The sequence below is a fragment of the Saccostrea cucullata genome, unplaced genomic scaffold (assembly GCF_032062105.1).
Source record: "Saccostrea cucullata isolate Sc308-1 unplaced genomic scaffold, CSIRO_AGI_Scuc_v1 ctg274, whole genome shotgun sequence".
In the NCBI taxonomy this organism is placed as follows: domain Eukaryota; kingdom Metazoa; phylum Mollusca; class Bivalvia; order Ostreida; family Ostreidae; genus Saccostrea; species Saccostrea cuccullata.
The window spans coordinates 471,246-497,830 of NW_026936286.1; the positions used below are offsets into that span (position 1 = coordinate 471,246).

A 26,585-nucleotide genomic window follows, 5' to 3' on the forward strand; every position below is an offset into this window, starting at 1 on the left:
ATTAATGGGAACATTTATATTGATGTATCCTCACACACAAAAATAAATTTGATTTGTGTAAACAAACTAAAGAAAAAAGCAACAATGAAAAACCCCAGAGAGTTTCACCACCTTTGATGTGGCTTAATTATGACAAATGGTTTAATACCTATGGTTTTGATTGAAGAAATTTGAATATTTTAAGTATTTACTTTGTGACATAAATTGACAAGTGTAAAATTTACACACTTATCTCTTATTCATTGAAGTAGTAAGTGAACCGTATAAGATTGTGTGTAGAACAAAAACCACCGGTTTCCTGCATTTTTATCAATGATCTTTGAACAAACTGCAAGTTATTGGAGAGGCTACAAATTAAATCACACATGGATAATCCATTTCCTTATCTGTGCATATTTTTCAAACTCTTCCTCTTCTGCCTATAATTGCTCAGAAGATGGATTAAAAACCGACTTGCATCTTGAGGCATGAATTGATTTCTGGTGCATCAAAAAAAAAATTATTGGCAACGGTTGTTCCCGCGAGGTGTCTCTTGATGTGTTAGTGTAATGATAGATGGAGCTAAATGTTACGTATGTTCATCGACTGGGTAAAATGCTAGTGTGTCCCCGGTACTATGGATGTTGTCTATGCCAGGCCCGCAGACAGCCGCAGAAACTGTACATATTTCCTTCGGGGCTGGAGTATAATAATGTCCAATGTAAGTAGCTAGTTCAAATGTGTCATGGTGAATTGACATTAAATTTGAGTGACTGTCAATGAATTTTAGGCATAATTGAGTGGATCTTTTTTTTTTTGGAGGTGAGAAATATTTTGCTCTTTTCATTTGGATCTTGTTTTTTGTCAGATGGTTAGAATTTCTTGAAATTTTTGAGAGATAACATGTCATTAATTAATGCTGAAAATTGTACACTTTACCATTCATGATTTATTCTCTTTTTTTTTAAAGAGAGGGATGACAAATGTCTTGATCAATCATCTGTTTTTATTTATAATCTAGGTGATATATTCACAATCCTTGCTTCTTAATGGCTTTACTTATATTTTGTCCTTCTGGGGATATAATATAAAGGATTCCATCATGTTCATATTTAAATATATTTAATGAAAAGTTAGTTAATTTAATTAACGCAGGTGTGCAGTCTTTTGAAAAAAGAAGATACTGAAAAATAACAATTTAGTGCACTCTTATGAGATGATTATATTGTATAATACAAGGTCATTGGCTTCTTGGTTTCAAGACTGTTCTAAAGAGACCTTAAGCTAGTGCAGTGAATTGTCGATAATTGCTAAACACAGTATCCTGCTGCTGCACAACCGTCTAGACAAATCAGATGCATCTCTGGAAAATCCTGTAATTGTGATGGGACGGAATGTATTGGTCTTTTGTTATATATGAAATTGTGAATAATAGAGAGGCCTGGGGATATTCTCTCTTGGCATTTTCAGTCAGAATACTGGAAAGTAAAAATGAATGGTTTTCAAAAGATGACTATTTTAATTTTGTTCTTTCTTGCTTTTTATTTGGCTTTTGTACTTTTATATACATATGTCTTGGTGATCTTGCATTTGTCTCAGAAAATTGAAACATAAGGAGAATGATAGTCTTTCCACAAAAGTTTATTGCTCAGTTTGAGATTGAGCCTGCTAGAATTGTTAAACTTTCACTTTGACCTCGAAGCCCAGATTAAAGTAACAGGTTTTGTGTTAAAAATAAAAACACCCCAACATATTATTATGTAATTGTGATTCCACGATGAGAATCACAACAGACTTTAAATGTCATGACTCAGGCTCAGAATGTCATTTCTATTCATATGAAAATGACCATGAGTATTTGATACATATATATCCAATTTGTAAAATTAATTTTTTTTTTTCAGATAACAAAGAGAACATTTCTATTGTGGAATACAAGACTCTACAGAAACAGTTGGATGAGAGGAACGCTGAGAGAGATGAACTCTTGTTCACCATTAGAGTAAGGGGAATGTTATAGAAGACTTATCCATGCATGATTCTATTAACTTTTTGTCCATTTTGAATGGAATCAAGTTAATGGAGTGTGCCTTAGAATTTTACAAAGCACTCATCATTGTCATAGTACTATTAATGTATTAGCAATTAATGTCCAAGGTCATTTTCTCAAGGCTGCAAGTTCAGAGAATCAGAACTAGTTGTACCCAGTATTACTGGGATAGGACTGAGGGTCTAATGCTATAATGTTCTTGTTGGTCACAGGTATTGTCATACCTCATGAAGAAATACACATAAAACATTTCAAGAATGGCAGGAAATCTTTATAAAATTAAGTAGGTAATCAGGAGTAAACTGTAGAATATGTTCTACAGTAGATAGACTATATGAAGAATATTGAATAATATATGAAGAAATTCACAATCTTTGTAATGATAGCATTTTTTTTTTTTTTAAAGTTTTAAATTCAAATACCATATAAGGAGTTTAGACTGATTTTTGCTAATGAATTAAGAAAAAAGGTTGTAGATGTTTTATGCCTTTTGTTCAGCCTCATTTGTAACCCTTTTTTTGGTAGAATTTGTCAGAGAAGAATAAAAAGTACAAAAATAAACTGGAAAAAGAGGAGATGACAAAGAGACAGCAGATGAGGATTCTGTGTAAGACCCAGGAGATAAATCTAATGGAGAAAGACAAGCTAATCGGTAATCTACAGAGTCTGGTGGAAGACCAGGAAAACCGGATCTTGGAACTGGAGCAGTCCATCAATGGTAGGTACAACTGGTTCATACACAGAGTGGTTCATACACAGACTGGTTCATGACCACATACAGCTGGTTCATGCACTGACTGGCTCATGACCACATACAGCTGGTTCATGCACTGACTGGCTCATGACAACATACAGCTGGTTCATGCACTGACTGGCTCATGACAACATACAGCTGGTTCATGCACTGACTGGCTCATGACAACATACAGCTGGTTCATGCACTGATTGGTTCATGACAACATACAGCTGGTTCATGCACAAACTGGTTCATGACCACATACAGCTGGTTCATGCACTGACTGGTTCATGATTACACACAGCTGGTTCATACACAGACTGGTTCATGACTACACACAACTAGTTCATGCACAGACTGGTTCATGACCACACACAGCTGGTTCATACACAGACAGGTTCATGACCACACACAACTGGTTCATACACAGACTGGTTCATGACAACACACATCTAGTTCATGAACAGAGTGGATTATGACCACACACAGCTGGTTCATACACAGACTGGTTTCATACACAGTTCATATTTCTTGACATGTCCAAATTCCAAATATTTTAGACCTACAAATTCTCCCCTTTCCTCCTGCACACAAATATCTGTCTAGGTAGATTTTTTTATGACCAACAACAGTTAGGCCATAAAAAATTAATTTTTGGTTTGCAGGCCCTCCTTCATCTCTTCCAAGGGTGCCTCATTGACCCTTTTTATTGCTAAATCTATAAAATATAAACAACAAATCACCTCCCTCATCATTTTGTGAGGTCTTGTACAATGTAAAAAGATGCCTCATCATGTTTTGGGGGCAATAAAAAAGTTTGTAAAAAATGCCTCTCTCCCTCATCATATTTCTTGAAGAAAGGCCTGAGAACCAAGGAATTAAATTTGCATGGCCTTAGATATTATCCAGTAAGCATTTCAATATTTATTTATTTAAAATGACAAAGTGTGAAATGAGAGTGTGAAAGAAGAAGCATTTATTAGATGATCTAAGAATAACCTACGTCATATACATTATGTACTTTACACCTACTTGAACATTCGTGCACAGAAAGGTCAATACACACCTTTAAATACTGGGATTAATGGCAGATAGGAATTTGGAACAATTTGTTAATAGAAGAAATCCTGTTATTGTCATGTAGATGCATGAGGATGAATTTATGTTATTAATTGCAGGGAACACGAATCCGAAACTCCCCGGACATGCTAATGGCGGTGCTAATAATAAACTGGTGGAAGACATTAAGAGGCTCCATGAGGAGAAGGTCAATCTCACAAAGAGGCTGGAGATGGTCCAATCAGAGATGGAGACACACTCCTGTACAAACGGAGTCAGTGACGACTCCAACAAAGAGATCATAGCTCAGCTGGAGAAGGAGAAAAAGGAGCTACAAGACGAGCTCAGCAAATACAGCAAAAATAACATGGTAAATTAATAAAGATAGAGATGGGGAATTTTTTTTCTTTGAAATAATCCTGATCAAGAAATGAATCTGATAATTAAGGCAGAATTTAAAAAGCACACACATTTAAAAAAAAAAAATAAATATTTTCATTCAACAAAAGTAAAACCTAATGGACAGACAAGCCAGAACAGACATGAAGTGACATTATGTCATAAATCAATGCACCCCCAACCAATAAGACAATGAGAAGCGAGGCACCACAATACTCTTAACTTTCTCGTTATTTTAATTTTCTGTAAATTTCTTACACAGCAGCCTTCAGACACAGGGCCCTGTCACACAGATACAGAGAAACAGGTGGAGAAGCTGCTGTCTAATAACAAGGAACTAGAAGAGGAAGTCCAGGAACTGAGGCAGTCCCAGGCCAGGTCCACTTCATTGTTTGAGGAGGGGGTCAAAAAACAAAAGGTCAGTCATAAACAAAGGTTCATCTTCCTAAACATAGGATTGGAAGAAATTTATGAAAAAGGTTAAGTAAATTACATTAATTGTCTTCTGTTAATCAACGGAAAAATACAATATTAAACCAAGAATTTAAATTATGGAAGTCAGATGGGTTAATCGTTAGTAGCTAGATAGTACAGTTGGTAGAGCACTTGACTGGAAATTCAGGGGGCCTGGGTTTGAATTCCAATCTGGTCTGCACCTTTCTCCTTTCTGTTTATACAAAATCATTCTTATTTTTATATAGAATGACTTTTTATGATTTGATGATGTTGTTAGTCTGCAATAAATATGTTAATTATTAGGATCTGGAAGATGAATTAAAGAAGTACAGAGAAAAGTTTACCAGACTGAAGGAGAGCTTACAGAAGAAATCAGAAGAGCTAAAGGAGAATGAAACAAAACATCGAGAGCAGGTGACCAAACTGTCAGAGGAGAACCGGGTGACCTCCAAGAGAATGAGGGACCTCATGGTGGAGGTGACCCATCTACAGGCCAGGGAACCTGAGGTAAGAGTGAGGTGTCTGGGGTGTGAAAAATTGTCAGAACCAAAGGTGAACTCAGTAAAAGAGAACCTTCTGGTGCAGGCATGACATAAAACATTCTTAGGATATAAATACTTGAAGTCCCTTGTAAGATACATATACCAGGAATTCATTAAATTTTTACTGGCAGGAATTTATTTTCAATTAACAGTCAAAGATTTTTGGTGTGATATGACATTCCTATCGGCATACTTTTAATACACAGAAAATTTTTTATGGTTTTGTGAGATCTTGTCCATGTAACATGAATATAGTGTATATTTAAAGTTTTAAATATGTCTTGACAGGTTGTCACCAAAATCAAAGTACAGGAAGTGGAGGTGGATTCCCAGAAGACACTGGAGGCCCTTAAATCCTGTGAGGCTGAGAGAGACAGCTACCGGTGTAAGATGGAGGAGAGCCAGTCCCAGCACTCACATGTGGTCAGTCTGCTGGAGAAGGAACAGCAACTCACAGAGACACTTTCAGAGGAGGTAGGGCAGGTTCTGTTGTGTTTTTGGAGAGAGTTCTTTGTGTTTTAAAATTCATTAGAAGTGAAAGATAAAGTTTTCTGTATACATGAACACCCCCCCCCCAAAAAAAAAAAAAAAAACAGGACAGTGTATTTAGTTTGAAATTAAATTTCATTTTGACTTGGTATTAAGTGTTACTATTTTTAAATTTGTACTTTCATAATTCAAGTTTCGTAGTTTTAAAAGAGAAATTTGTCAGTGTTTTCAAGATATATTTCCTAAATATAGGGCAATAAATAGATTAATGAAAATTAATATGGAATTTGGTGATTTTTATATTTTTACCATGAGCAGTTGGTATTTTTGGTTGTGATTTTGTTTTAGGTCAATAAACAGAAGGAGAAATTGATCAGTCTTGTCCAGGATACAGCAGACAAATTAGAGGAAGCAGAGAGAGCAAAAGAGGCAGCCATTCAGAGCACTAAAAAGCAAATGGAGAGAAATCTCAAGCATTTGGAGGTAGATATGCTAAAGCACTAATGCACTGTTAAGTTAGCCCTTTTTGGGGTGCTATGTCATCCTTATTTATAACTTGCTAGGAAAATTATGATCCAGCTATATTCATGTATACTAACAACACAATATTAAGTTTGGTGATAATTGTATGTTGTATAATGTGTTATCTACATAGCTTTGACATGCTGTTGTCATGCTGACAGTGCCAAACCCATTTGCTTGCAGTCCTAGCGATTCATTACCTTTGCTTATACAAGCGGCTTACTATAAATATATTTTATATAAATATATCATAATTTTATTTCAATAGAATTGAGCAACACAACAAAGATTTAAACAGAATAAAGCATAATGACATGCATATAAAAACTCAAAAAAGTGATTCTTTTCATGATCACATCTTAAATCCCATGGACAGATCACAAATTTTTTGTCTAAAAGTGATGACATTGGGCTTATAAACATGATAAAAATAAAAACTGGCAGAAGAAGTTTGCGCTTAATTACTTTGTGTGCATGAAAAGCCCAGCGAGTGCATTTGCGCTAAAACATGCTTTGGTGTTTTATTGTAAATATAAAGTATGTTTAGAATTTAAAGTCAATTTACTTTTTACAACTTGAAGATTTATTGATGTCTCTAAGGATAATTCTGAATTTCTTCACGATAGATTATCTTTTGGAGACTGATTTTTGACACTTTTTTTCACCTTACTTTAGTTGGCTAACTTTTGTAATGGTATATCCTCATTTTGGATGAAAAATGCTCAGCAATGGCAGGTTTGAAAATAAATGTCACTTATCCAAAAATATCCCCCCAACATAACTTTTACTAAAACTTTATTCATCCAATGAAGTAAAATAGTTACATATAGCCAAAATTTGTTGTGCAAATATTAAAATTCAAACCTCTAAATATTATGTGTATTCATTTATCATGGTATTTTGATAATATTTGTCAATTTATTAATGAATTTCTATAAACTAAAAATCTACCATCACAACCTGAAAAGTGATCTGCATAAAGCACTACTAGTATCATAATGAGAAGACCTCAGCTAAAACACATTAAAATGACAATTTAAATTCCTTTTCTAATTTGTAAACAACTAGAAAACTCTTAATCAATAAGACAGTGGTATTCAGATAACCTAGACAAAATTCTCTGACATTTGTTTGATATTTAAGAAGATATTAAAAATGATTTTTATCACATAAATGTAATGAAAAGTTTTTTTCTTATATGACATTTTAACAAAATATATAAATGATTTTGATTAAAAAAATAAAAATATTTGCATTTGAAGTGAATATGGAATGTGTTTTTGCATTAAATATCTGTGTAGAATTGAAATTCATTGTGTCAACTATGCAATCTAATATTTTTTACATTCCTGAAATCAAAGAATAGAATATTTGTTCTCGTCTCATTGTTTGGTACACTTTCAACCTTGAAGGGAACCTTTGCATTAGATAAGATATTGATTTCAAACTCATGGTCAAGATTAAAAGGTCAAATCAGGTCAAGGTAGTACAATCAGTCCAGGTCAGAGGTCAAATATGTCTTTAAAAAATAGGACTAAGTCATGGTTAAAAACCTTTGTAAGAACAACTTGATTTTAACAAAAATGTTTGAAGTAACTTTTTATCTGTATGAATGCATATTGCACTACACATTCTTGATTTGCTAGGCTAAGTACAGACAGTTGTGTGAGCAGGCCTCCTTTGTCCTACCAGCCTACCAGGCCCTGGAGAAATCCTACACTCATCTGGAGGCAGAGTGTAGGCAGTTCCCTCAGTTACTGCAGGCAGCCATTACTGATGTCAAAAATCAGGTACAGTAGTAAGGCAGTGTAGATACTACTATAAGACTTTTGCCCATAGAAGTGATACTTCAAATAATAAAGCCTATTGGTTTTGTATTGGTGGATACCTATAGATCTATAAGAACACTCTAACAGCTGTTTTTATATTCATTCTGAAGCTCTCCTCTGTGACGAAGTAAAAGTCGATGCTTAAAATTTGTACTGTTAAACTCTTTGGACTAATTTTAGGTTCCTTGAAATTCCACCATGATTTCAAACGTAATTTTATAAACTAAGGAGGAAAAATTTTTCTTAAGATTCCAATTTATTAATGAATATGTTTTATTTGTAGATGTGTCATGCAATAAGAAACATTGATGACTACAATAAAGACTTGGTACGTCGATATCACCGAGAGATGCAGCTCAGGAAAAAATATCACAATGAACTGGTGGAACTAAAAGGTATCCTTTGTTACGTCAGTACTGTGGACTCAAGAGTAAAGTTACAATGTTCTGATCTTTTTTGAGAAGTAAAAAGCTTTGTACCCGTACAACATTGAGAAATTTTTTATCACAGTCACAGACAAATAAAAATTGTGTCAGAAATTAAGAATACCGTATTTGGCTGAATATACTGTATACAGGTTATTTTCACCCTTTCACTCTTGAAAACAATTTTGTCCCGTTTTAAATTGGCCCATTCATAGTTTTGTTGAAGAAATTATACTGCATTCTTTGAGTTCGCCCCGTTTTAAATTCACCCTAAGAAGGATAGGGCGAAAATAAAACGGGGTCGAAAATTTCCCTGTCTACAGTGATAGACACTTTTTTTGTAGAATATTTTTTCCACTAATATTCAAACTCAAAAAGGGGGCTTCATATTTTACACTAATGCATATAGGTTTTCTTGCTAAAGGGCATGCACTTAATGCATATTATGCTTCTTTATTTTTAGGCAACATCAGAGTGTTTTGTCGAGTGCGTCCCAGAATAAAAGAAGATGGTGGAGGCATGATGGGAAATATTGTGGTGGATTACGACAGAGACGACAATGGGCTCATCTATGTGAACAATAAGGGGAGATCACAGAACTTTGAGCTCGACCTAGTGTTCACTCCGGAGAGCACACAAGAACAGGTAGGGATTAATGTTTATTGTTGGTTATGAAAGTTAGAGTTGACTCATGAACTCTCTGCATAAAATCATGAAGATTTTGCTTTGTACTTTTGTGTCTTTTCAGTAGATAATTATTTTTTATATTTTCCTGGAATTTTGAATCATGAAAACTTGTACAGTCAAATTTCGTTATCTCAAACCTGATGGGAGTGAGAAAAAACTTTGAGATATCGAAGGTTAAATACTTAAAGAATATGTTGTTGGACTTCCAAAACACTTACAAGATATAGAAGTTTGAGATACTGAAGTTCAACTGTATTTATTCAAATGTCAGGTAATATTTAATTGTTCAAACTTCAGGTGTTTGAGGAGGTTCAGTCGCTGGTGACCTCCTGTATAGATGGATACAATGTCTGTATCTTTGCCTACGGACAGACGGGCTCAGGAAAGACCTTCACAATGGAGGTAAGTGTAGACGAGCTTTCTACAACTCAAAAAATGAAAAAATATCAGTCATTGTTTCTATCTAACGTCTAAATTATTGAATTTATAATTTCTGTAAAAGCATCTACAAAAGTCTTGAGATTATTAAACATTATCTGTGTTATTTTCAGGGAAACAGAGAAAATCCTGGCATCAATCAGCGAGCCCTGGCCCTGCTGTTTAAGGAGATAGAGGCCCGGGGCCAGGACTGGGGGTACACCATTACAGTCAATGTGATGGAGATCTACAACGAAAAGATTAGGTACGGTCAGGGAATCTCTAAAAGTGTGCTCATTGTACATGGATACAGCACTGAACTCTCAAACCTTATTATACCCCCCGCAAACGAAGTTTAGGGGGGGTATATTGGAATCACCATGTCCGTCTGTCCGTCTGTCTGTCTGTCCGTCTGTCTGTAGACGAGATTTTGTCCGGACCATTACTCAGAAACTATTTGAAGGATTTGTCTGAAAATTTGTACACATATTATTCACCATATGAAGTTGTGCACCTGATATTTTTAATTTTGATTGGATTATTATTTTGAATTTTACAGGTGTTTTTTCATTTTTATTTTGTGGTTTTGTCTGGACCGTTTCTCAAAAACTATTGCAAGGATTAATCTGAAAATTTGTACACTTATCATTCACCATATGAAGTTGTGCACCTGGAATTTTCAACTCTTTTTGTTCATTTTTCTGCATTTTACAGGTTTTAAAAAAATTTTATTTGACTTGTTCATTTTGGGCTCATGTATAAGGTTTGAGACATAGAATCTAGAATATCTGTACAAAAACGTGAACTACAGCTTAAAACTACTCATAAAAACTTTAAAAAAGAAACATCATCAAGTGTTAAAAACAGTTTTTACATTGCACAGAAGCTAATGTAATTTCATTTGTCTCTTGGGAATAATGACTGGACATGCATCCAGTTAAAGATAAATTAATGAGTTTGGTGTTGGAAGTCTCTTATCAAGCGTGTGTGTGTTATCAAATCTCCAGGGAATAAGGCACAAGAATTAAAGATCTCTCTTCTCTTATTCTCTTAATTGTAATTTATTGTCTGTCAAAACACTTCATTACTGGATGAGCAGCTCTTTATTTTCAAAATGCATTTCAAATTGATATATCAAGATTAATTTGATTTTGTATAATGGTTTTTTTTCAACAATCTGTTTGCAGAGTGACATAACACATAATTGCAATAATTTTTTTTAATGCAGTAATAAAAAAAAATTAAATGAAAAGATTAAAAAAAAATGTTACAATGGAATTACAATGTATTATTATTGATGTTTCATTTGGTTGCACCTCCGTTTCATTCATTAAGAAACATGATGAGCAATTATATTTCACTGCAAATTTTTGTATTACTAAGTAAATTGTGAACATGTCTAGATCCATAAAGTATTTTTGAATTGGCACCTTCTCTGAAAAACCCAGCGGGGGGTATTTGTCCCTATTGGACAGTTCTAGTTGCTTTAAACTTGATGGGATCAACAGACTGAGGTATCTGTGGATTTGAGATGTCAAGATTTCCAATTCACTTTAACATTCATGTATCTATGGTATTCCAGATATTGGTATGAATTGAATGTTTTGAATTGCATCATTGGCAATATTTTTTTTATCTGGATATCAGTAAAAGGGTTTTTAATGTATCTGGGATATTTTAGGGATCTGTTGAGTGATGACCCATCTTATAAGATGGAGGTAAAGATGAACCCAGAGGGAGGACTACATGTACCAGGTCTGTGTTCAGAGGAGGTCAGATCAGTAGACGATGTCAATCAGGTAAGGCTTGTGTATAAGACAGCAGTAACTGTAAAGTTTATAGAATAACAATAGAACTAGTTGATATTTTCTATGCTTGAACTTTTGTTCATTTTCCCTGAAACTTCTACATTTTTTCAGTGCTGACTTTTTCACCCTAAAAATACAAAAGTTAAATACTGTAAAATCACATTTTCGAGGGGTCAAATTTTCGTGGTTTGAGGAAAATATACTGGTTTGCAGGTGTTTGCTCTCGGCCAGAAGAATCGAGCTACAGCCACAACCAACATGAACGAGCATTCCTCTCGATCTCATGCTCTACTGACGGTACAAGTTGTTGGTGTTAACAAAACCACTAATGTCAAAACTGTGGGTAAGTATTCACTTTTGTTCATTTTCCCTGAAACTTCTACATTTTTTCAGTGCTGACTTTTTCACCCTAAAAATACAAAAGTTAAATACTGTAAAATCACATTTTCGAGGGGTCAAATTTTCGTGGTTTGAGGAAAATATACTGGTTCATGGGGATTTGATTTCGTGGTTGAAGAATTGTTATGTAGTAATTTGTGTGAAAAACTGCATTTCGTGGTGGACATAAATTCGTGGGTCTCATCATACCTTGAAAACAATGAAAATTAAACTCCCATGAAAATTAGTGATTTCACAGTATGTTCTGTTGGTATTTTATTGATATTCAAAAAAGTATTATTCACTGAGCATCACATTTGGTGGTATTGCAGGTAAATTGAACTTGGTAGACTTGGCGGGCTCTGAGCGGGTCAGTAAATCAGGAGCTGATGGAACTCGACTTAAAGAGGCTCAGAACATCAATAAGTCACTCTCCTGTCTAGGGGATGTGATCCACGCTCTCCGCAGTAAACAAAGCCACGTGCCATACAGGAACTCCAAACTCACCTACCTCCTGCAAGACTCCCTGGGTAAGTTTGAATTTTAGGATATTTTATGTGAAAGCGGATAGTGCGTCTCTTTGCTTTGCCTTAGTTCTGTTGCTGTAAAGATCAACAATTTTGAGTCCTTCAAGATTGCAGCTCTGTACAAAAGGAATCTGTTGAATTGTATCTAAAATATCATTGTAATATTTGTCAAAAATACTCAGAAATGAACTAGATTTTTGAAAATTCATGAGGACGTATGTAATGAAATGCATTAGTGCTTCATGATTCAAGTATCAGTGTGCAATTTATGAAGAATCCAAGGGAAGCTACTGGAAATGTAAATACATATAATTTCACCAAGATTTCAAATTCTGTTGTTTTAATTTCCAGGTGGAGATAGTAAGACCTTGATGATTGTACAGATTGCTCCAGTAGAGAAGAACTTGGGTGAATCAGTGTGCAGTTTGAACTTCGCTCAGCGAGTTCGAACTGTCGAGCTGGGTCAGGCGAGCAGACAAGTGGTTCAAGCTGTTGGAGATGAGGTATGCTCACATAAAAAGAGCTTGCACATAATACTATGCTCTGTCTTCATTCTCCTTGAGCTGCTGATCTAGACAAAAGGAATCACTGGCAAATGCTACAGAGAGCTTTATGGGTATAATATCCAGTTCTTGGTGCTGGGGGATGGTTTAAAATGCATGAGAATTTTTCAAAGAATGCTAGATACTGTAACATTTTCATATCTTTCCCTAAAATTTTAACATGTCTGAAGACTTGTTTGTAAAGTACTTCCACTGCAAACACTTTTTCCATTCTCTCACATTCATTAACTGGGTTCCTCATCAGGTTATATCATCATTGCAAAATATGACAATTATTTATTGATGAAATGGTTGAAAGTTTTGTAACTTTGATCATCTATTAATTTTGTTTGTGCTTGCATGTGTGAATTAAACTATCTTATGTTCTATACTTACTTGGGTTAAAATCCATCACTTTGCACCTGTGCTACTTTATTTCAGAATTTACGTAGTAAAGGATATAAAAACAGCCCGTAATGGTGAGAACTTCAATCAAGTGTTGCATGTTGTTGATCTCTCTATTTTGCAAATTCTTTTTGCTTTCTTTATCTTGCTCCGGTTAGCATGTGAATAGCTGCTTAGAATAAAATAAATTCGAGTTTCAATTTGAATCATATTTGTTTATTGTAGAATATCCTTAATTTTGTAGCTTTAGCTAGAGCTAATATGTAAAATTGACTCTGCAAGTCCTAAGAAAGAAATATTGTTTGATCCTAACAGGTTAATAAAAATTTCGAAAAATCCTACTTAACTTTGAATTTAAAAATTACTTTTTATCCTCTAAAATAGCATCAAAAAAGTGACCTTATGTCCTACACATGCATAACCTTTTACGTTTAACGGAAAAGAGTTATAAATGTGCAGTTTCTAGGCTTTAGAGCACAAAAAATATTTTTTGGTTCGCATGAAGGGTCAGTTTGGATATGGTATAAAACAAAAATATTTTTTTCTTAGCCCTGAGCTTTGAGTTCTTTATTTCAATAAAGCTACCCAGTAATTTTTTACTTCTTTATATTCAAAATCTCTTTTAGAACAAAAAAAATCAAGTTTTAACTGAAAAAAAATTGTAACTGTATCTCACTCAAGTTATTTGCAGCAAATGAACAGATTTGTGTGTTAGAAGTGGACACAATGGACACTTATTTTTGATTTGATTTTAAACCATGCCATTTGAAAATTCACAAATAAATTATTTTATGCATTATATCTTGTATTTGCTGTTCATTTTAAAATTTGTGCATCATGGTTATAGACACCTCACCTTTAAGCAAATTGAAATTAACTTTTTAAGAATAATACAAATGTATGTATTATATGGCTGTATGAAAATAGTAAAAAAAACATTGTGAATGTCAGTAATATTTTTGTTCTGTTCAGCAGGCTAATGGAGTATCACCAAGTACCCCCAGCAAAACAACCTCCACCCCCAGCAAAGCCCCGTCCACCCCCACCAGAACCATGAGTCTGAACACACCTACTGGTCGACAACATACCCCAGTCATAATGAACAGGACACCCAGCAGCTCCACTAAAGGATCATCACTCCGCTATCCTAAAAGACCGGATAAATGAACAGTCATACCTTTACCAAGCAGGTCTACCAAAGGGACTTCACTCCGCTATCCTAAAAGACCAGATACCAAGTAGTCCCATTAAAGGAACTTCAATCTGCTATCCAAAATGACCAGATAAACGAATGTTCTCAAAGATGGCCAAAATGACTGTGTTAGTAGCAAAGTGGTATTAAAGAGACTTTGCTTAAAAAGATTCTAAATCTTATTTGTTCATTTAGCTTTAATTGCCCTACTCTTTGATGAACCATTGAGGTTAACAGTGCTTAGGAAATTCATAGCTGTTGGGGTTATGTCCCTTTTTCCATGTGTTGACGTATGTGATGCCAGATCTTTCTTGCAATTTATTTTAACCTTGGTGATATTTTCTAGTGCTTCTGCTATTATTTCCTATTTTTGTTTTTAATGGCCCCCAACTTACCCCCAATTTTCAGTGATATATTTTTATTCAAAGGAAAGTGTTTAGTCTGTTATTACTGTCACATTTTCTGTATGTTTGAAGACTCTCATTGCTGGGCATTATTCATTGCCTTTGCAGGTAGATTTGGCAATAAGTTCATTAACAAGGTATAATATTTTTTTGGGGGGGGTGGGGTGGGGTGGGATAATTGATTTGAATTTTGCATGTGTATGTTTTTTAAGTTGTATATACAGGTACAATTACTAGTAGTTAGTTTGTAACATCATTATTGAATGTGTAATGATTTGACCTTCATATTAATATGTGTCCTGTTTTTATATGATGCATTTAGGAGTGTGCAATAAGTTTCTATCTTCTTTTCAATGTATTAATAAGGAAAGTTTTGTAAAAGCAATATGTTATTATCATCAACATTTATTGAGAGAGTTATGGTACTTTGTTTATAATGTACATTGTGTCATCTACCCTTCAAGTCATAAAACCATCTTCCATATAATTTAAGTATAAATTTGAGTATTTTTTCAAAAAACTTTGTAATTTAGTATCAATATGTTTTCTTTGATTATAATTTTTTTTAAAAAAATGCACAGGTAATCCAAAGTTTAAATGTTTCATTATGCACTGTGTTTGTCAGTACATTTCATGGAATCAGTAGAGATTTGAAGGTTCAACATATGTTACCTTTAAATGCTTACTAGAATAGGAAAATCCAGATCCCCTCTTTATGCACAGATTGTTGAATAGCATTATGTATAATGATGTGCGTTGTTGTTCATTTCAATTACATGAATTTATTTATGAGTTTGAGTCTTATCTTAATTTCAGAAATATCTTAAAATTTTTCATAGACCCTGTATGTTCAGTGTATTGCATTTTGACTATGTTGTATACAGTGGGTTTTTTTTTTTCTAGTCCTATAACTTGTTTTCCTTATTTTGCTGTAGCTCTTGTGTTTGGAAAGTGCCTTCTTAATTGTTGATGAAAATAATTATCATTCATACTGATTCAAATATATCATGATATAATGCAATAATACATCCCATTTGTGATATGTTAATATTGGAATTTCAAGTGATGCTGTGACTATGTGTGATATATACTTTTTTTGTCTTGTTATGTCAATAACATTGCTACTTTATAACTTACAGAACAAGTACATCATCTTAAGGTTCATAACATTATGTAATTAGGCTACAAGGTACTTTCCTTTTAAATAATTCCCTCATATTCATTTTTTTTTTGTAAATCTTATAAGCAAAATTAAATTTTAACACATTGCTAATGTATATCCAAAATTTACATTGAAATACTACTCACAGCAGTGGTTCAGTTTTACAAATTTATTTTAGGGTTCTGGATTTTTTATTGACTTAACAACTTGACTCTATTTAATTTTGTGTTTTCATATGCTCAATACACATTTATGGCAATACATGTTTATCTTTGGTTAAAATTAAGGTCAAGGTCATTCGTGATAGCATAATGCAGGACCCCCTATGACATATTATGCCCTGTTCACACGGAGAGTTTAATTCGAATTAAACGTAAGTTTACTGCGAATTAGCTTCGCTTAGCTTTCACATGGAGAATTTAATGCGAATTAGTTTACTTCGCATTAGTTTACTGCGCATTAAATTACTTCGCATTTAGCTCCGTGTGAACGCTAAGCGAAGCTAATTCGAATCAAATTTTGGGGCATGCGTAATGGCAAAATTAAGTCAAATGCGTCATGTCGGTGGTCAGCTTTAAGTATTTGTGCTTTTTTTGAGTGAAAAACCAAGAAAAAATGTTGATCACTAAAACATGTCTCCAGACACTGTGACATTATGTCAAATGTATCTGCTTCTGCATAAGGTGACGTGATTTGCAAATGACATCATAATAGTCTAACTGACACCTGACTGTAAAAGTAAATTTTTAATTCGCATTAGTTTACTTCGCATTAATTTACTGCGAATTAAACTCTCCGTGTGAACAGGGCACTATATTTCTAGTTTGAATCTTATTTCAAACATCAAAGATATTGATGAAAATAGACTACAGACATAGTAGACAATCTCTTTTTAAAAATGTAGAATTCAAGATTAGGGGTAGATTTTAGCATGTTTGGTTCAGGGGCCAAGAAGATTTGGTCACTACCAGGAAAACAGTGTTTCAGTTATTTCTATTTTCTCTTTTTGCTATGTGCCAAAGATTTTGTGATGAGCTCTGGATTTCTGTACATATAATATTTTTGCTCATTTGACTAAAAATGACTCAGCAGACAGAGGTTAATGGCTAACCTCCATTTATGTAAATTAGATTAAAAATTGAAAGCAAATGCAGTGAATTACTGGTAATAAAAAATATGAATGAAGTTCATGTATGTATGCATTGAATTATTTGAAAGAAAAGTTTTTTTATTGAAAGTAAAATCCATGCAATAATGAATGAGATGTTACAAAGATGAGTTGATCATCCCCTGTAAATTCCATCTTATAAAATCCTGATGTTTTTTATGGATTTTAAGTGATTTATTTTGGATCAGATTGTTTTCTGCATGTGAAGACATCTTTATGTACATCTGCAGAGGAAAGGGATATTTTTTTGTTCAACATCTTTCCAATAACTTCTGTTTCATTTATAAAATACCTCCTTCAACATATGGAGGTGATTAAATAAATTTTGAAAAAATTACCCTTACAAATTTGTTTATTTTCATTGCATGCTGCAGAGGAGATTTTTGTACTTAGCTACTGTGCTTGGCTTTAAGCACAAGATTTTGCAACTTTCTTTGAATATTTCCAGATAGTGTCTGAAGAAGATTTATACTGAAATAAGTAAGATATGGAATTCATTTTACATAGATAGAATATCTTAAAGATCAAAGGAAATGAAATCTTGACGTAAACTAGATGCCACTGTGCTGGTAATGATGGAAAGCTGCAAATTGAGTACGATTCTGAATGAACCTGCTTTAGAATATATTCTCATTCATGTTTCAAATGCAAAATCACAGAATACTGCAAAATTGGGAGTTAAGCACTAGCCTTCCAATTTACTTTGTTGCAGAGTTAAGAGGTCCTACCTAGCTTGAACTTGTTCAAATGACCTTCATTCAAGGTTAAACCACATTATCAGGTTATGTTTTTGCTCTGCTTCTAATTTGAATTGTTTGAATGAACTGTTGAGCATGGATGCTATAATTCCTTTAAGCAACCAATTTTGTCAAGTATTCATTTCCATATACCTAATAATGGATTTATGTAATATAACTTCCATCCTCTCAGCAACAAAATAGACTTGGGACCCTGACAAAAAATTGTAAGGATTTGTTATTTCAAATATTCCCAGCAAAACATCAGAAAAACTGTTTTATGCTATCAAGTATTCCTTGCTGCAAAGAATTTTTACTTTGAATGCAGAATTGAGCCTTTCATCATGTAGTAAATAAAAACTGGACCAGAAATGTGCAATTCCAAAATAGGTATAATAAATTTGAAATCCTAGCGGTTTGATTTACCAAAGAAAAAGAGCAGTTGAATCAATACCATAAGTAATTGCATGCAGAATATGATACCCAACTTTTATGTTGCAATTGCCCTAGTCAGTTTTCTATTACCTTATTTAGTTCAAAGTAAATGCCTTTCCTAGTAATGCTCTATGAAGTCTGTCAAAAATGAAAAGTAGCTTTTTCTGCTAATTATGATTGAAGACTCTACACACTTGTTCAAAATGGATCATTTTTGGTAAGCTCTTTTTTCATAATTGTGTGTTTTGCTGTAACCAGTATCTGTTTTCATCAATAGCTGCCAAGTAGAAAAATGGCAAAGCAAGATAATCCAATCTTTGCTCTCTTTAACATAGTGACAGCACCATACCATGCAACCTAGCATAATTAATGAGAATTCATTGCAAATTGGTGAAATCTTTACACAGAACTGAACAGATAACATCACATATCATTAAGGGTGAGTGACTCCTAGAACTAGATTGATCGTATGCTTCTAAGTTACCTCCCCTTGTAAACAGAATGGCTCAGGTGATTTGGCAGAATTTCCACTCATTTCTATGATAAACAGGATGAAAAAATATCTATAAAAATTCCTTAACATGTTAAGAGAAAGAGTTTATTTTATTTCAAATAATTTTTTTAAGCAATATGTTGTCATCCAATACATTTTACATCCTTCACATGTATTAGGTAAAGGATTATAACCTCTGCCAGATTTAGCAGAAAGGGGTTATCTTTTTTGTAAATCATCCATCTACAAGATGTCGTGAAAAGTTGCCGATTGAGAAAAGGTGGAAGGATTTGATATTTAGTGGTTCCAATAAGGTGTGGATTGATGCTAGATTTTCACCTTGAGTAATGGTTTGTGAAATCACAGAGAGCAAAATCCTATTATAAGTATCCACACCATACTAAGTACAGTAATACTGCTTATAACAGAGTGACAAGGACAGACAATTTCATGTGAATGCATGAGTTCAATTTGATAGATCCATGAAGTTTATAACATATTTTTGAGTCACTGAGAATGAAAATCACTTTCACTGTAAGCGTCAATTCATAACAAAGCACTATTTACAGTATTGTTTTGTACATTCAGATATAGAATTCTGCATATTACAAGAGATTTTTAATTTTTTTTTTATTATGGGGGGAGGAAAATGCCATTATCACATGTAGCTCTTAATTTGTCACAATACAGCCCCCTCATCAGAAGAGCCAAAAAAGAAAATAAGAAGAATCACAAAAAATTAAATGTTTTCATGATTTATTATCTTTTTACAACAATCTGTACCCCTTCAAAACAAATGGGTATTTATGCAACTTTCTGGATATCTTGATTTAAATGTAGTTAGTTCTACAAATTGTTTCCACAGTGTAAATAGGACATTATATCCCAATTGTGCTTTTATTGAAATTTAGAAATTATTACAAAATATTGAATTTTATTTACAATTAACCAGTAGAAATCCTTCAAATCTAAACATATAAAGGTATAATTTTTAAAGTTAAAATGAAAGAGAAACATAATTTTTGCCTCAAAATATTAATTTGCATCCACACTTTTATTTTACAGTTGACAAGAATACTGTATGCAGGGTTATTTTTGCACTTGTGAACAATTTTGCCCCATTTCAAATTCGCTCAGTCACAGTTATGTTTTAGAAATTAAACTGTGTTCTTTGAATTAGCCCCATTATAAAATTCGCCCACCTGTGATTAGGGCGAAAATAAAACAGGGGTGAAATTTTCCCTGTATACAGTACAATAGGACTGATATTGGATTTGAAAGTAATATTTACTTAGCTGACTTCAAGGGAGCTAAATCATGAGTGTAAAGTGAATTTTCTCAATGCTATTAACAACCTTGAAATTATGGACTACAATGTGATTCAAAAAAAAAAAAAATCTTTCAAAAACAATAACAACACTGAATAAAACATGTGTGAAAACTTGGACCAGGCAAGGAATTATCTAATCTACTGATGAACAACAAATAAATAAACCTTAATATGTTTGTAAATGCTGAAAATTAATGCTTCAAAAATAAGAAAAATAATTAAAAACAAACAATACACATGGTAATAAATATAAAATGCAACAAATTGATTGTCATGCAAAATAGGATCTAGTCTCCAGCTAAATGTGGCCAAAAATAAGAACTAAAACATTTTTAAAATCCAGAAATATCAAGAAAATATTGAGGGTCTAAGATTATGAAAAAATATTCAGATTTGGGTATTTCCCAATTGTATAATTAAGAGTTAAAATAAAATCTGGTTCCAAAAGAATGGCACATTAAAAATAATAGACGTGCTAAAGTGGTTAAAATGTGAAAAACTTTTTTTATAATAACATGTAAAACAGGATCACAACAATAATTTTAAAAGTGTGTAAATTGTAAAAATATACCATTTCCTTACAACTTTTGTACTCACATGTACAAGAAAAAAAAAACAAGAAAATTTAAATCCTTCTTGCAATTCACAATTGCTAAGTATAAATGCATCATGTAGATAAAATTTCACAGATAAATCTTGATCATCAGTATGTTTTGTTTTACATCAAAGCACATGGATTTCATCTTATCTCTCCCTTCATAGAAGGTTGATATAATTTAATAAATAAAAACAAGAAAAAAGGGGGGAAATCAAAATGGAGACAGGTCAATGTGCAATGAATGAGATGGACAATTCCATTTCAAAGTTGTTTTTATTTTGTTGCGAAGAAAATTTAAGTATCAGAATGGCATTCTCTGTCAAAGACATTTGTATGTTGCCTTAACTGCACAATGTTGAAACTTAAATTTATCTAGAAAACTAACAATTTGCTTGTTAATCTTTATTGAGGAGATCAAAGAAATGTTTTGTAGCTTTCAAGGTATTACCATATTTACAACTGCAATTCAATGCCATTTTGTTCCGTAAATCAAGCATAATTCTATTGTAATCTCAGATAGGAAATGCTGCCTTAATTCAATTTTTAAATGTGAAGTTAAACCAAAGTTTGACTCTCAAAAGGGGGATTTTTATAAATATTGTCTCAGCTACTAAATCTGTAGAAAAAGCGTCATTGCAATATGCATTTACCATGATCAACAAAGAGAATGGGGAAGGGGTGATAAAGAAGGAAGCAGCAATACCTTTCATTGATATATTATATATGATTTTAAGTAGTAAAGTCTTCATAATTAAGTTAAAAACATGTAGAAATGATTTTTTAAAAAGTGACATTTTGTATCCAATATCATAGTCATCTTCCAGAAATCTGGATAAAATTTCGCACACTACTGAAAACATACAGTTGTCTATTTTTATAAATTTATACATACAACTTTCCATTAGACAAACAGTAATGCATGCATTTGTTTTCTTTAATACAACCTCTTGGAAGTGTATAAATAGAGAATTAACAGCTAAAAATAACAAATAAATGTACAATTGGAAAAAAATCTGTATATGTATATGTCTTGAATGTGTTATTGTGAAAAAAAAATTAAATTCAATTTTCATTACATTTAATGATATTGGCATAATTTCATTTTAAAATGTTGAAATAAACATGTGGTTTTATAAGGGACAATTATGACACTTTAACTGAACACACTACAAATTCAAGTTTTAAAAAAAAAAATTACATAATCATTGTATGTGCTATACAAATATCTCCTGAGATCATAATATTTCTGTCATTTTACAAGTCTACAAGGCTAAATCCTTAAAATTTAGTAGCTATAGGTCACGTGGCATCCACATCACAATTTCACATTCTCCTAACCACATAACAGCTCATTTATATCACAGCAATAAAACACAATCAAATTGCTGCACAAAACTTAGGCATTTACACATCGGTTTCAACCATTCTTAGCATCTGCAAAAGCAAATGCCCTGCAAGTTCAAGTGTACATATAGCACTGCAATAAGTCATTTTTCCATCTTCTGCCATTTTTTTCCCCACAATGCACTCACAACATATCCCACAATTCCTTTTTCCATTGTTCTTCCTCTGCTATAGGTTAGCTATGGGCAGTGCAATCTTGTCCGTGCCTTGGGAGTAGGTGACACTGGTGCTATTATTAGATCGCGTGGACTTTCCCGAGCGGGAGCTTGTCGGGGTGTAGGACCGGTGGTGGGAGGGGGGCTGTGAATGAGAGTGAGATTGAGAGGAATAAGCACTTCCTGAATTGTGAGTGTTAGCTACTAAAACATCACGAGTATAAGCAGCAGTGTACAGCGCTGTGCCATGCTGAGCGGTAGGGTGGTATACGGGTTGCATGGGGAAGTAACCCTGATGCGTGTGTGGAAATTCGCTATATTCCCGACTAGGAGGGTACGAAGAGTTACACGTGCTTTGACCTACAAAGAAAAGGCAGAAAGAAATATTCAAAGCTGTGTTAGTATTTTTTACAACAATGCCAAACTGAGAGGCTCTCATATATATAGCTTACAAACTTTATAATGTTTAACATGACTAAGCTTTTTGTAATTGTGCCTAAAGATAAATACTCATGCACCTAATTGAAATTTAACATCATTCAAATCTTCATCATTTAAGGTAGCCATGCAATATTGCAATCAAAGCATTGCTACAAAACAAAAAATAAATTCTTGGATATATGCTTCTTTTTATACTTTGATAAACCAGTATTTTAGTTTTTTTCTGTCATAATATAAAGCAATGCATGCATAATGCAAATATTGATTTTTATTGGCACTAAATTGTAATTACGAACTCACTTTCAATCTAAACTTGTACTCAATATTGCAGCTGATCATGAGAATTTGTTTTAAACACAAACATTATGTCAACACATGAACATGCATTTACGAATAATGAAATTTGTTTGTTAAGAGGCCTAAAGTACTAGATACAAAACCAATCTTTCTCTAGAGGTTTTACTATTTAAACAGATGTTTTTGTACCGCTCAATGCTACGCACTATTTTATTTCACAGCATTCAACTTGGTAAATATTATGAAAAGCTGTTTTTCACGTAACTATTTTGAATTAAGTCTAAGGTATTAAATCTAACAATATGGCTCTGAAAGATGTGCTTCTTTTCTAGATGACAGAACTGTCACAAAATTTAACACTTTGTTAATTAATGAGAAGATTAAATTTCTAGAAGCAGGGTCCTCAGGGCTATTAACTATCAGAATTTAATGCAATCAGATATGCCACAAGCAAGTGCAATTTTTAAAAGATACTAGAAATTTAATCTTTTTAATCACTATTGGGATCAATTTTTGTGACACATTTTTTAAAGCAAGTTTCAAAGGATAAGATAGAGTAAACGAATAGTTCTTGCCCCAATAAATGTATCCTGCTTACATGATACATCTTGAATTTAAAATTCAAAAAAAGTCGGGAAGACCCGAATTGACTTTTCTAAGTCACTATCAAGAAGGTCATCACTTGCTTTCATTTTTAAATCCCTTCTCTTTAATCAGCTAATCCCTACGCCCTAATCTCTTAACTTTTTAGCAACAACTGGATATTTTCTTTTGTCTGAAGTTGACATGTTATTTATCATTTCTGAAGTATCAATACAAACTCTAGTGAACACAATGCCCCTGGCAGGTGAAAGAAGCAAGAGGTCTGCAGAAACCTTACTCCATCCCAATATACAGAGATTTTTAAGAATCTAGGAAGTTCCTCCTTAACCCTTTCATCAATGAACGTCACTTTTGATCTGTAACAGATTCTGGCCACTACTTGTCCTTAGTTACAAAATAATGTCTATATCCTTTACAAATATTATATACTTCTTATACCTGCTTTATAATTGCCAAAGTGTTGTTGGGTTTATATGGTTTACAGGACTTTGAAAATATTTTCCTTGGTTCATATTACCTGTATAATATCTTTTCATATAAAAGTGCATTCATATACTTTTTGGTAAAAATATAAATTCCACGTTTCAAGGCATCTATTTTTGAAATTTAGAGATTCAACAGTATATAAAAGTACTTTTTATAAAAAATAAAATTCTATGGCCTTCTCTAGACTTGAAGTTATATTCTTTATATTTGTCCTCTGAACAACCCTATTCCTTTTTTTATCCTGCAAAGACTTAATTATATCCAATAAGATTTTTGTTCTCTGCTTATTTCCATATTATCTTTCTTCAACATGTGTAGTTTAGCAGTGACAGATGATTTTGCTGGTAGATAAAGATTTCCATTACCCACTAAAAAATCAGGAGAAATCCATGCTACATTAGTAATTATATTCATTAAACAAGATGATGACCTGCCCGGTTATAAGATTCAGTGGAAATGATCAGGAAGCTAAGAAAACCTATTAATCTCTCTTGTTCATGTTCAAACCCATCCCTCGAAGGGACCAAGTTCATTTAGTTTTCATCAGATATCAGTCTCCATTACACTGTTCTGTAATTAAAGTTTATCTGAATGAGGCTGCTGATTGCTTAATCTTAATTAGCAGGACATTATTTGATGGAGATAACTGGAGGATTACATCACAATTTTCTACAAAACAAGATCGGCAATAAACTTAATCAGGGATTCATTACCAAGAAAGCAATTTATAAAAATATGAGAAATATCTATCATAAAATCTCTGATTAGGAATGCCTGGTTAAAATCTCTAAATTATGAATTTCTAGTCATTACTACATAAATATTTTTAATGGCACTAAAAAGAAAATAAAGTTGAAACAGTTATTTGGTCCTTACTTTGATTATAGGGTGGAACCCCATTTGCTGCCAAATTGTTGGGGGCAGCATTATGTGGCGAACTAGTGGTGCCCTCTGGGGGCGGTTTACAAAATACTTTTTTACAGCAGCAGACGGCGGCGACAATGCAGACGATTAGAACGATGAGACTTCCGACAGTTATCGTCACCGAGGCCGTTACTCCGAGGGCTAAGAAGCGGTTGAGAAAGGAGCCATCTGAAACAACACAAAAATAGATCCTGGTTTTAAATATATAAACATGGAGGGGCTTAGGACCCCCAACAAATCTCTAATTCCTGGTGAAAAGGAAAAATAAATAAAGTCTAATGGTAGACCTGCACCTGATTATACAGATACAGTTTAACAGCCTCTGTTGAAACTTTTTAGATACTGTATCTAATTTCAGTTGTACTTTTTCATAAATGAATGAAAATGTGAGACATTAAAAAAGTACAAACTCTGAATGTCAGACTGTTCTAATTTAACAATTTTTAAACAAAGAAGAAGGTATGGTTATAGCTTTATTGCGCCCTAAAAATGTGATGACATCAAAAAGTTTTGAAACTGGCTTAAATATTAGTTAAATAAATGACTGTGATAAATCAGGAAAGAATATGGCATGAAGAATTACCATTCTGTAAATATGACGTCATAAATGTGAAGCATTTCTCTATTTTCAACAGAAAAAGCCTCAAAATGGCACATTTCAAGGGTAATTTTCCTTTAGAAAACTGTGTCCACAGCCGTCGCCCACGTTAATTTTTTGATAGTTTGTGCACAATTCAATAACAAATCACATATCTCAAGATCTTTTTATGGACAATGTTATCTGAAAGAAAATTCAGTTGAAAATTGGTGTCTTCTGCAACTTTTTAAGAAAATACGGGAAAAAACGTTTATGACGTCATAATTAGCATTTAAAAACACATGTGAGAAAAATGACTTGTATGATTTTTTTGCATTGAATTTCAATTATTTAAAAAGCATGAGTTTTCAACTTTTACACCAGTTTCATATTTTAGAAAACCACAGGGCAAAATTTGTTTTGAAATCATACCTTCTTCTTTTGAAATACATGTACAGTTAATTCTCGATAAACCGCCACCTTTTGTAATTTAGAAATCATGGCGGTATAACGAATTTGGCGATGAATTGAATTTTCCATCTTGTAGGAGAAAAGAAGTAGAGTTATCGTTCTTAGAAATACCATTTAGCATTTCTATTCTTATTATCACATGTACATGTATATATAAACATATTTCTAAATTTGAAAATACTTCAAGTAATTTTTTTATGTTCAATTTCGCTAAAACAAAGTATTCAGTTATGAAATTAAGACAAGTATATGTGTACAGTTATGTATGTAAATCTGCACGTCTGATACTGAAAAAAAAAGGATCGTTGATATATTGCCTATAATACGTAAAATAAGTTCTTGAATAAATTCTTTGTTTATGAAATCATTGTTAATGAAACGTTCAGAATTTCTGACTTATAATTATTTTTTAAGCAAACTTTGCATTGTTTTTAAAAGCAGAGATCATCAAAATAATA

At 33.0% G+C, this 26,585-nt stretch overlaps 2 protein-coding genes across 4 annotated transcripts in view; one reads left to right on the forward strand and one right to left on the reverse strand.

The window, feature by feature from the left end:
• Positions 1-16,332, forward strand: part of LOC134245259 (kinesin-like protein KIFC3) — a 30,103-nt gene extending 13,771 nt beyond the window's left edge. For 2 of the 3 annotated variants that reach the window (XM_062727562.1, XM_062727559.1), the window contains 17 exons: positions 1,884-1,981; positions 2,555-2,747; positions 3,944-4,194; positions 4,486-4,641; positions 4,983-5,186; positions 5,510-5,695; positions 6,059-6,193; positions 7,879-8,022; positions 8,345-8,456; positions 8,950-9,131; positions 9,471-9,575; positions 9,725-9,855; positions 11,272-11,389; positions 11,612-11,741; positions 12,109-12,306; positions 12,655-12,806; positions 14,226-16,332. In XM_062727562.1, coding sequence (XP_062583546.1) covers positions 1,884-1,981; positions 2,555-2,747; positions 3,944-4,194; positions 4,486-4,641; positions 4,983-5,186; positions 5,510-5,695; positions 6,059-6,193; positions 7,879-8,022; positions 8,345-8,456; positions 8,950-9,131; positions 9,471-9,575; positions 9,725-9,855; positions 11,272-11,389; positions 11,612-11,741; positions 12,109-12,306; positions 12,655-12,806; positions 14,226-14,417 — 2,687 coding nt within the window. In that variant the 3' untranslated portion in view covers positions 14,418-16,332. The remainder of the gene's footprint in view (positions 1-1,883; positions 1,982-2,554; positions 2,748-3,943; positions 4,195-4,485; positions 4,642-4,982; positions 5,187-5,509; positions 5,696-6,058; positions 6,194-7,878; positions 8,023-8,344; positions 8,457-8,949; positions 9,132-9,470; positions 9,576-9,724; positions 9,856-11,271; positions 11,390-11,611; positions 11,742-12,108; positions 12,307-12,654; positions 12,807-14,225) is intronic. The other variant, XM_062727561.1, reaches the window with a different exon arrangement.
• A 5,527-nt stretch (positions 16,333-21,859) lies between these two features.
• Positions 21,860-26,585, reverse strand: part of LOC134245260 (uncharacterized) — a 31,964-nt gene continuing 27,238 nt past the window's right edge. The window contains exons 6-7 of the mRNA XM_062727563.1: positions 25,032-25,247; positions 21,860-22,688 (exon numbers count right to left, since the gene is read on the reverse strand). Of these exons, the coding sequence (XP_062583547.1) occupies positions 22,342-22,688; positions 25,032-25,247 (563 nt within the window). The 3' untranslated portion in view covers positions 21,860-22,341. The remainder of the gene's footprint in view (positions 22,689-25,031; positions 25,248-26,585) is intronic.